The sequence below is a fragment of the Xiphophorus maculatus genome, unplaced genomic scaffold (assembly GCF_002775205.1).
Source record: "Xiphophorus maculatus strain JP 163 A unplaced genomic scaffold, X_maculatus-5.0-male Unplaced_Scaffold_BN000188F, whole genome shotgun sequence".
In the NCBI taxonomy this organism is placed as follows: Eukaryota; Metazoa; Chordata; class Actinopteri; order Cyprinodontiformes; family Poeciliidae; genus Xiphophorus; species Xiphophorus maculatus.
In genome coordinates, this window is record NW_019369784.1 from 31583 (window position 1) to 42500 (window position 10918).

Sequence of the window (10918 nt, forward strand, 5' to 3'; positions counted from 1 at the left end):
GCCCCGGCCCGCTTTGGTGACTCTAGATAACCTGGGGCCGATCGCTGGCCCTCCGTGGCGGCGACGTCTCATTCGAATGTCTGCCCTATCAACTTTCGATGGTACGCTACGTGCCTACCATGGTGACCACGGGTAACGGGGAATCAGGGTTCGATTCCGGAGAGGGAGCCTGAGAAACGGCAACTACATCCAAGGAAGGCAACGAGAGTCAGCCCTCTATCCCGGAGAGGGGGCCTGAGAAATGGCAACCACATCCAAGGAAGGCATCGATAGTCGGCCTCCGGGGCCTCCGGGGCCTCCGGGGCCTCCCTCCCTCCCCTGCTGGAACTATGCCCTACCAGGGGCATGAGACGCACTCCGGATCATGGCCTAAGACCCGGCCCTCCGGCCCTCCGGCCCTCTGGTGCGGAGGTGGCGTGCTGCCCGGCATACACGGACCAGCAGCCGGCCTGGCCATCCAGGGCCTCCCCCACGCACAGGGAGCCACCCTCCCCCCACCCGCAGCTGCTTGACCCTGCCTTACCAGGGGCACGAGCCTCCGGGCTGTGCGTGCTAGTGGGTCCAGTCCGTGTAGGGAGTGCTTAAGTGTGGGTGCACCGGATCGGAGGGAGGGTAAGGTTCCCTGGTTGAAAAGGCTGGCTGTTCAGAAGCCGGCTTTCGTAACTCAGTTTCTGGCTGTAACAGCTGTATTTGACCCGTGCAGGGCTTCCAGCCTGGTTGTGTGCTGACCTCCAGGCCTGGAGCTGTCCAGGGGTCATAAGCAGAGGTCACAGCCGGCTTGCAGTGCTCCATTTAAGGCTACTTCATAAGCTGAGGGCCCCTTCCAAGCCTGGAGCTTTGCAGAGGTTAAATGCAGGTGTTGTAGCCAGCTTGCAGTGCTCCATTTAAGGCTACTTCATAAGCTGAGGGCCCCTTCCAAGCCTGGAGCTTTGCAGAGGTTAAATGCAGGTGTTGTAGCCAGCTTGCAGTGCTCCATTTAAGGCTACTTCATAAGCTGAGGGCCCCTTCCAAGCCTGGAGCTTTGCAGAGGTTAAATGCAGGTGTTGTAGCCAGCTTTCAGTGCTCACTATGAGGCTACTTCATAAGCTAAAGGCCCCTTTATTCCCTCCAGCCTGGTTGTGAGCTGACCTCCAGGCTGGAGGGAGAGCAGGGGTCAACTGCAGGTGTTGTAGCCAGCTTTTAGTGCTCACTATGAGGCTACTTCATAAGCTAAAGGCCCCTTTATTCCCTCCAGGCTGGTTGTGAGCTGACCTCCAGGCTGGAGGGAGAGCAGGGGTCAACTGCAGGTGTTGTAGCCAGCTTTTAGTGCTCACTATGAGGCTACTTCATAAGCTAAAGGCCCCTTTATTCCCTCCAGGCTGGTTGTGAGCTGACCTCCAGGCTGGAGGGAGAGCAGGGGTCAACTGCAGGTGTTGTAGCCAGCTTTTAGTGCTCACTATGAGGCTACTTCATAAGCTAAAGGCTCCTGCAGTCTCTCCAGTCTGGTTGTGTGCTGACCTCCAGGCTGGAGGGAGAGCAGGGGTCAACTGCAGGTGTTGTAGCCAGCTTTTAGTGCTCACTATGAGGCTACTTCATAAGCTAAAGGCCCCTGCAGTCTCTCCAGTCTGGTTGTGTGCTGACCTCCAGGCTGGAGGGAGAGCAGGGGTCAACTGCAGGTGTTGTAGCCAGCTTTTAGTGCTCACTATGAGGCTACTTCATAAGCTAAAGGCCCCTGCAGTCTCTCCAGGCTGGTTGTGAGCTGACCTCCAGGCTGGAGGGAGAGCAGGGGTCAACTGCAGGTGTTGTAGCCAGCTTTTAGTGCTCACTATGAGGCTACTTCATAAGCTAAAGGCCCCTTTATTCCCTCCAGGCTGGTTGTGAGCTGACCTCCAGGCTGGAGGGAGAGCAGGGGTCAACTGCAGGTGTTGTAGCCAGCTTTTAGTGCTCACTATGAGGCTACTTCATAAGCTAAAGGCCCCTGCAGTCTCTCCAGGCTGGTTGTGAGCTGACCTCCAGGCTGGAGGGAGAGCAGGGGTCAACTGCAGGTGTTGTAGCCAGCTTTTAGTGCTCACTATGAGGCTACTTCATAAGCTAAAGGCTCCTGCAGTCTCTCCAGTCTGGTTGTGTGCTGACCTCCAGGCTGGAGGGAGAGCAGGGGTCAACTGCAGGTGTTGTAGCCAGCTTTTAGTGCTCCCTATGAGGCTACTTCATAAGCTAAAGGCCCCTTTATTCCCTCCAGCCTGGTTGTGAGCTGACCTCCATGCTGGAGGGAGAGCAGGGGTCAACTGCAGGTGTTGTAGCCAGCTTTTAGTGCTCACTATGAGGCTACTTCATAAGCTAAAGGCCCCTTTATTCCCTCCAGGCTGGTTGTGAGCTGACCTCCAGGCTGGAGGGAGAGCAGGGGTCAACTGCAGGTGTTGTAGCCAGCTTTTAGTGCTCACTATGAGGCTACTTCATAAGCTAAAGGCCCCTGCAGTCTCTCCAGGCTGGTTGTGAGCTGACCTCCAGGCTGGAGGGAGAGCAGGGGTCAACTGCAGGTGTTGTAGCCAGCTTTTAGTGCTCACTATGAGGCTACTTCATAAGCTAAAGGCTCCTGCAGTCTCTCCAGTCTGGTTGTGTGCTGACCTCCAGGCTGGAGGGAGAGCAGGGGTCAACTGCAGGTGTTGTAGCCAGCTTTTAGTGCTCCCTATGAGGCTACTTCATAAGCTAAAGGCCCCTTTATTCCCTCCAGCCTGGTTGTGAGCTGACCTCCATGCTGGAGGGAGAGCAGGGGTCAACTGCAGGTGTTGTAGCCAGCTTTTAGTGCTCACTATGAGGCTACTTCATAAGCTAAAGGCCCCTTTATTCCCTCCAGGCTGGTTGTGAGCTGACCTCCAGGCTGGAGGGAGAGCAGGGGTCAACTGCAGGTGTTGTAGCCAGCTTTTAGTGCTCACTATGAGGCTACTTCATAAGCTAAAGGCCCCTGCAGTCTCTCCAGTCTGGTTGTGTGCTGACCTCCAGGCTGGAGGGAGAGCAGGGGTCAACTGCAGGTGTTGTAGCCAGCTTTTAGTGCTCACTATGAGGCTACTTCATAAGCTAAAGGCCCCTTTATTCCCTCCAGCCTGGTTGTGAGCTGACCTCCATGCTGGAGGGAGAGCAGGGGTCAACTGCAGGTGTTGTAGCCAGCTTTTAGTGCTCACTATGAGGCTACTTCATAAGCTAAAGGCCCCTTTATTCCCTCCAGGCTGGTTGTGAGCTGACCTCCAGGCTGGAGGGAGAGCAGGGGTCAACTGCAGGTGTTGTAGCCAGCTTTTAGTGCTCACTATGAGGCTACTTCATAAGCTAAAGGCCCCTGCAGTCTCTCCAGGCTGGTTGTGAGCTGACCTCCAGGCTGGAGGGAGAGCAGGGGTCAACTGCAGGTGTTGTAGCCAGCTTTTAGTGCTCACTATGAGGCTACTTCATAAGCTAAAGGCCCCTGCAGTCTCTCCAGTCTGGTTGTGTGCTGACCTCCAGGCTGGAGGGAGAGCAGGGGTCAACTGCAGGTGTTGTAGCCAGCTTTTAGTGCTCACTATGAGGCTACTTCATAAGCTAAAGGCCCCTTTATTCCCTCCAGCCTGGTTGTGAGCTGACCTCCAGGCCTGGAGCTCTGCAGAGGTTAAATGCAGGTGTTGTAGCCAGCTTTCAGTGCTCCAATTAAGGCTACTTAATAAGCTAAGGGCCCATGCAGAGCTCCAGGCCTGGTTGTGTGCTGACCCCTGCTGGAGGGAGAGCAGAGGTGAAATGCAGGTGTTGTAGCCAGCTTTTAGTGCTCACTTTAAGGCTTTGACAGCTGTGTTTGACCCTTGCAGGCCTCCAGGCCTGGTTGTGTGCTGACCTCCAGGCCTGGAGCTCTGCAGAGGTTAAATGCAGGTGTTGTAGCCAGCTTGCAGTGCTCCAATTAAGGCTACTTAATAAGCTAAGGGCCCATGCAGAGCTCCAGGCCTGGTTGTGTGCTGACCCCTGCTGGAGGGAGAGCAGAGGTGAAATGCAGGTGTTGTAGCCAGCTTTTAGTGCTCACTTTAAGGCTTTGACAGCTGTGTTTGACCCTTGCAGGCCTCCAGGCCTGGTTGTGTGCTGACCTCCAGGCCTGGAGCTCTGCAGAGGTTAAATGCAGGTGTTGTAGCCAGCTTGCAGTGCTCCATTTAAGGCTACTTCATAAGCTAAGGGCCCCTGTAGTCCCTCCAACCTGGTTGTGTGCTGACCTCCAGGCCTGGATGTCTCCAGGGGTCATAAGCAGAGGTCACAGCCAGCTTGCAGTGCTCCATTTAAGGCTACTTCATAAGCTGAGGGCCCCTTTAAAGCCTGGAGCTTTGCAGAGGTTAAATGCAGGTGTTGTAGCCAGCTTTCAGTGCTCCAATTAAGGCTACTTAATAAGCTAAGGGCCCATGCAGAGCTCCAGGCCTGGTTGTGTGCTGACCCCTGCTGGAGGGAGAGCAGAGGTGAAATGCAGGTGTTGTAGCCAGCTTTTAGTGCTCACTTTAAGGCTTTGACAGCTGTGTTTGACCCTTGCAGGCCTCCAGGCCTGGTTGTGTGCTGACCTCCAGGCCTGGAGCTCTGCAGGGGTTAACTGCAGGTGTTTTAGCCAGCTAGCAGTGCTCACTTTAAGGCTTTGACAGCTGTGTTTGACCCTTGCAGGCCTCCAGGCCTGGTTGTGTGCTGACCTCCAGGCCTGGAGCTCTGCAGGGGTTAACTGCAGGTGTTTTAGCCAGCTAGCAGTGCTCACTTTAAGGCTTTGACAGCTGTGTTTGACCCTTGCAGGCCTCCAGGCCTGGTTGTGTGCTGACCTCCAGGCCTGGAGCTCTGCAGAGGTTAAATGCAGGTGTTGTAGCCAGCTTGCAGTGCTCACTTTAAGGCTTTGACAGCTGTGTTTGACCCTTGCAGGCCTCCAGGCCTGGTTGTGTGCTGACCTCCAGGCCTGGAGCTCTGCAGGGGTTAACTGCAGGTGTTTTAGCCAGCTAGCAGTGCTCACTTTAAGGCTTTGACAGCTGTGTTTGACCCTTGCAGGCCTCCAGGCCTGGTTGTGTGCTGACCTCCAGGCCTGGAGCTCTGCAGGGGTTAACTGCAGGTGTTTTAGCCAGCTAGCAGTGCTCACTTTAAGGCTTTGACAGCTGTGTTTGACCCTTGCAGGCCTCCAGGCCTGGTTGTGTGCTGACCTCCAGGCCTGGAGCTCTGCAGGGGTTAACTGCAGGTGTTGTAGCCAGCTTTCAGTGCTCACATTAAGGCTACTTAACAAGCTAAGGGCCCTCTACTCCTCCAGGCCACTTTAAATAAAATATTATCCAGGACACAAGTGCATCTACCATGGGTAATGTTTTTTATTAAATAAGCTTTTTCTTCACCCTCACGAGTCACGGAGGGTGACCTCGACACCTGGGGAGGGGGAGGCTGGCTGTGTGGCCTCTTCAAACTTCTTCCGGAGGTCATCCAGCTGCTTTTCATCCAGGTTGAGCGCGTAGAACCTGTCAGCAGTGGCTGTGTCGTGACACATCAGCCTGGACATCTGGCTCCGGACATCCATCGGCTGCGTGTTTCTTGCCTGTGGATAGAGGGATGTGACAGGCTTCCGATTAGCTGGTGCTGGCTCTAGGGCAGCGCTGGCTGGCTCTGTGGATCCTACTTACCAGTGTAGCAACAGAGGTGCGGATGTCAGTCATGGTCGGTCTCCCCGCGAGCCCCATCTCCTTCCAGGCTCTCTGTGCGCTGTGCACAAGCTTCTTCACTGGCCCATTCCCGGGGGTGAAGAACACCAGGTCACAGGACGGACCGAGGCCGGCCCTAACCGCGATCCACCGAGTGAGCCACTGGAACTCGTCCGACTTCAAGTAGAGCTGTGCGACCCCGAAGCTCCGGTTGGTCTTGTGGTTCTCCACCTGTGGAAAAAGGATGGTGAGATGTCATGGATGAATTATGCTTTTTTGGGGGGGTTTGTGGTGCTTGGAGGTTCAGCCCCCATACTCACGTTAATCACAAACCCAGGAGAGGTGCTGGAAGCTCTGGATCTGGCTTCCTGGACTTCGGCGGTAGTCAGGTTGGAGATGACGCCGGGCCTGTGTCCGTAGATCGCGGTCACATACAGCGCAAAGTAGCCAAAGAAGCGATGTCGGAGCTCCACCGCGGATGGCTCCGCTTCGATCCGCTCAAGCAGCCTTGGGATTTGCAGCGCAGCCCCGGTCCTACACCTGCGAAGAAGATCCGCTGTCACCATCCGCTGCTCCTTGGCTGCTTTGACGCGGATCTGGCGCAGCACAATGCCAGTTGCAATCTGCGATGAGGCAGCCTTCACCGCCCTGGTCGCGCGCACGATCTGCGCCCTGGAAAGCGTGCTGTCCGGCGGCGGCGTTTCAGCAAAGTAGGCCAGGAACTGGGTCACGTTCACCAAGTACACCTTGATGGTTGTCACGGCTTTGCCCTGCCCTTGCAGGTACGCCGGCCAGGCCAGGGTTAGGGTTAGGGTTAGGGTTAGGGTTAGGGTTAGGGTTAGGGTTAGGGTAAGGGTTAGGGTTAGGGTTAGGGTTAGGGTTAGGGTTAGGGGTAAGGGTTAGGGTAAGGGTTAGGGTTAGGGTAGGGTAAGGGTAGGGTAAGGGTAGGGTAGGGTTAGGGTTAGGGTTAGGGTAGGGTAGGGTAGGGTTAGGGTTAGGGTTAGGGTTAGGGTTAGGGTTAGGGTAAGGGTTAGGGTTAGGGTTAGGGTAGGGTGGGTTAGGGTTAGGGTTAGGGTAGGGTAGGGTTAGGGTTAGGGTTAGGATATAGGATGAAAACCAGAAAATGAGTGTGATCAAGCTCAATAACTGGAAAAGTATTTGAGGTAGTGGGCCCATACTTTGCGTCGAGATTCCTAGGGAACATGTCCACGTACCCTGTAAGTTTGATGGTTGTGGGTCCTTCCTAAGACATAGCTGCCATTGACTCCCATACAAAAAAAAAAAGTGATCAAGCTGCATAACTTCCGAACCATAGGATGACATGTCACCAAACGTGGTGTGTATACATGTCTCGACCCCCTCCAGGTCTCCACCGAGTTTGGTGGCTGTGGCCCCTTCCTATGACATAGCTGCCATAGACTCCCATTGATTTTGAATTTTTGCTAGGAGCGTCGTATCGAGGTGGGAGTCGGTTTTCCGTGCTCAGCCGGTCCCCCCGAGTCAGAAAAGGTATGATATGTCATGCTTGTTGGAGTTTGCAAAATGGGCTAGGGTTACACTAGGATATAGGATGAAAACCATGAAATTGAGATGGGCAAGCTCAATAACTCCCAAAGTATTTGAGGTAGTGGGCCCATACTTGGCGTCGAGAGTCCTTGGGAACATGTCCACCTTCCCTGTAAGTTTGGTTGCCGTGGCCCCTTCCTAAGACATAGCTGCCATTGACTCCCATTCATCGGGCAACTTCGGACAAGCTGGATAACTTGTAAAGGGTAAGTGGCAAGCTAATGAAACTCGGTGTGTATACAGCCCTGTAGGTCGGCCACCTTCCCTGCAAGTTTGGTGTCCCTGGCCCGTTCCCTTCCCATAGCTGCCATAGACTCCCATTGATTTTTCAAGTTTTGCTAGGAGCGTCGGATCGAGCTGGGAGTGTGTTTTCCGTGCTCAGCCGATCCCCCTGAGTCCGCAGACATGTCATTTGCCACGGTTGGTGGAGTTTGCAAAAAGGGTAAAAATTGCTCTAAGTGTTGTGTTTTTGGGTACTTGTGGGAACCTTACCAGAGTGCGTTTTGGAGTGTCCTGAGTGCCTGGAGAGTGGTCCTGGGAGAGGTTTTTGGGAGACGTTTTGACTCCTGTGAGGTTAGGTTAAGTGAAGAATCTTGTGTTTGGGTTAGGGTTAGGGTTAGGGTTAGGGTTAGGGCCACGGTCCGAAGTGGCAAAATTTCCCATAGGCTTTTGCACCGCAGTGGCTGCCACTATTCCCAAGTGGCTGCAAGAGCTCGTTTGCCACCCCGGTATTCCTTTGAATGGGCCATTTGGGCGCTTTTGGTGCCATACCGGTGCAGATGCAGTTCATGCAAAATCCCCTGGATGGAGCTCTTGTATTAGGAATAGAATCGTGTCAGATTTTCACTTTCAGCTCAGAGGGCCTGCCACCTGGGTGTTCCGACCGGTGATCCTTGGTGGCAAAGTGGGTTAGCTGGGTGTGGGTAGGGTTAGGGTAAGGGTTAGGGTAGGGTTAGGGTTAGGGTAAGGGTTAGGGTTAGGGTTAGGGTTAGGGTTAGGGTTAGGGTTAGGGTTAGGATATAGGTTGTAGTTTGATCCTTGTTTGAACCGCTCTCTTACGCCCATAAACCGGCCTACGGTCATCTTGGTTCATCCAAGGTAGTGCGCTCTCACTCGAGATCATACAGCTAGCCGGGATGACTGGACCCTGTCTTATAGGTGTTCATGTGCAATTGTTAACAAGTAACCTGATCTGTGATGTGCTGTGTAAGTGCAAAGTGGATGCCTGTTTAGTGGGACAAGCCCAACCAAACCATGAGTGTATTGTCATGTACTGTACAGGAAAGAAGAAAAAACTTTTTTTATATAAATAAATCAATAAAAGATAAAAGATAAGGATTAAGTGAAGTTAAAAATAAAACTAAAAACTTAGGTTAGGAGTCCACAATTATAATGCGGTTCAGGGCCAAATTTAATTGGTTAAGTTTAGAATAAAAGTTATAATGAGTTTCAAAATTAAATGGTTGTGTTTTAAGGTCAAGAGTTTCAACCATACAAGTTAATTGGTTAGGTTTAGAGTTAAAGGGTATGGTGAGGTTCAAGAACCCAATTAATTAGATTTAGAGTCAACAGTTAAAGCGAATTTTAAGGCTTACTTGGATTGGTTAGGTTTAGAGTTAAAGGGTATGGTGAGGTTCAAGAACCCAATTAATTAGGTTTAGAGTCAACAGTTAAGGCGAATTTTAGGGCTTAATTTAATTGGTTAGGTTTAGAATCAAAGGTTATGATAAGTTTCCAAGTTTAGCTGGTTATGTTTTAGGGTCAAAGTCATAATAAGGTTAAAAATCTAACTTAAGTTATTTTAATTGTTTTTAGTTTAATTTTTTGAGAGAGATATATTACCAATTAGCCTATTGTCTCCATATTTTAATAACGTTTTTAACAGCGGTTCGGCGGTACCGCCCCGACGTTAAAACGTAGCTAAGTATCTAAATTTTAGAATCCGCTCATCAGTGGTGTATCGCTGGATCAACGGGTGTTTCGGCCGTGGATAACACCATACACCCTCCTCAGCGGCGGCCACCCGGGGTGATCAAATCCCGGGCCGGATTCCATGTTCAATTGGCAGTTTTTTTTGCTAATTTCGAGTGGGAAAAGTGGTAAAACTAGTTATTTAATTAATAATCTCCGTAAGTTTTTTTTGTTTTTAATTATTCAACGATCGTTCCGTAACAAAGGGAAGGTATTTACTTACATATTCAACCAAGATTGTTACTATTTTTCAACAAAATGTATTTTCTTATGTCCGCTCTCTTCTTGTTTGTCGCGGCTGTGTATCAACCAACGGTCTAGATCCTTCTGGAACTTTCCAGCGGACGAGCGGGGGAGAGAGAGAGAGAGAGAGAGAGAGCACGCATGCGCCCCAGCATCCGAGCGGCAACGTCATGTTGGGAAATAGAATGATTAATTTTAATTAATTCTTCCTATATAAATATATATAAAAAAAATTTTTATACATATATAAAAAAACTATATATATATATATAAACCTAAACATAAATATATAACCATATAATAAGAGAAAAGAGAAAAAAATTTTTATATTATTTTTTATTTTTTATAAAATATTAAATAGAAATTTTTTTTATTTTTTATAAAATATTTAAATAGAAAAAAAAAAAAAAAAAAAAAAAAAAAAAAAAAAAAAAAAAAAAAATTATTTAAAAAATATATTAAAAAAATCTATCTTTATATATACGCGTCCTTATAATAACATTTTTTCTGTAAAAGAAGGATCGAAAAGTATTAATAATTTGTGGGTGTTATGGTGCAAAATGGGTAGGTTTTGTTGTTTGCCGGTGGGTGCAGACAGTGTGCTTCTCCGAAGACACCAGAGATCCAAGCTAGGTGACCGAGGATCTGGCTGATATAGGTTGTAGTTTGATCCTTGTTTGAACCGCTCTCTTACGCCCATAAACCGGCCTACGGTCATCTTGGTTCATCCAAGGTAGTGCGCTCTCACTCGAGATCATACAGCTAGCCGGGATGACTGGACCCTGTCTTATAGGTGTTCATGTGCAATTGTTAACAAGTAACCTGATCTGTGATGTGCTGTGTAAGTGCAAAGTGGATGCCTGTTTAGTGGGACAAGCCCAACCAAACCATGAGTGTATTGTCATGTACTGTACAGGAAAGAAGAAAAAAACTTTTTTTATATAAATAAATCAATAAAAGATAAAAGATAAGGATTAAGTGAAGTTAAAATAAAACTAAAAACTTAGGTTAGGAGTCCACAATTATAATGCGGTTCAGGGCCAAATTTAATTGGTTAAGTTTAGAATAAAAGTTATAATGAGTTTCAAAATTAAATGGTTGTGTTTTAAGGTCAAGAGTTTCAACCATACAAGTTAATTGGTTAGGTTTAGAGTTAAAGGGTATGGTGAGGTTCAAGAACCCAATTAATTAGATTTAGAGTCAACAGTTAAAGCGAATTTTAAGGCTTACTTGGATTGGTTAGGTTTAGAGTTAAAGGGTATGGTGAGGTTCAAGAACCCAATTAATTAGGTTTAGAGTCAACAGTTAAGGCGAATTTTAGGGCTTAATTTAATTGGTTAGGTTTAGAATCAAAGGTTATGATAAGTTTCCAAGTTTAGCTGGTTATGTTTTAGGGTCAAAGTCATAATAAGGTTAAAAATCTAACTTAAGTTATTTTAATTGTTTTTAGTTTAATTTTTTGAGAGAGATATATTACCAATTAGCCTATTGTCTCCATATTT

At 49.4% G+C, this 10918-nt stretch overlaps 1 protein-coding gene across 1 annotated transcript; it reads right to left on the reverse strand.

Annotated features, from left to right (window-relative positions):
- Positions 1-5294: 5294 nt before the first annotated feature.
- Positions 5295-6428, reverse strand: LOC111607922. Its single transcript, XM_023330099.1, has 3 exons — positions 5957-6428; positions 5619-5867; positions 5295-5533 (listed from the first exon to the last, which is right to left on the reverse strand). Exons 1-3 carry the CDS (start codon positions 6200-6202, stop codon positions 5339-5341), a joined length of 690 nt encoding a protein of 229 aa, XP_023185867.1. The 5' UTR covers positions 6203-6428; the 3' UTR covers positions 5295-5338.
- Between the last annotated feature and the right edge of the window lie 4490 nt (positions 6429-10918).

What these genes read in the sequence shown, in the direction of transcription:
- LOC111607922 (XM_023330099.1), bottom strand. Translation starts at nt 6,202, where the DNA reads ATGGTGACAGCGGATCTTCTTCGCAGGTGTAGGACCGGGGCTGCGCTG. An exon ending in CTCCTGGGTTTGTGATTAAC is followed by an intron (nt 5,868 to 5,956) that starts GTGAGTATGGGG and finishes CTTTTTCCACAG; the next exon opens with GTGGAGAACCACAAGACCAA. An exon ending in GCACCTCTGTTGCTACACTG is followed by an intron (nt 5,534 to 5,618) that starts GTAAGTAGGATC and finishes CTCTATCCACAG; the next exon opens with GCAAGAAACACGCAGCCGAT.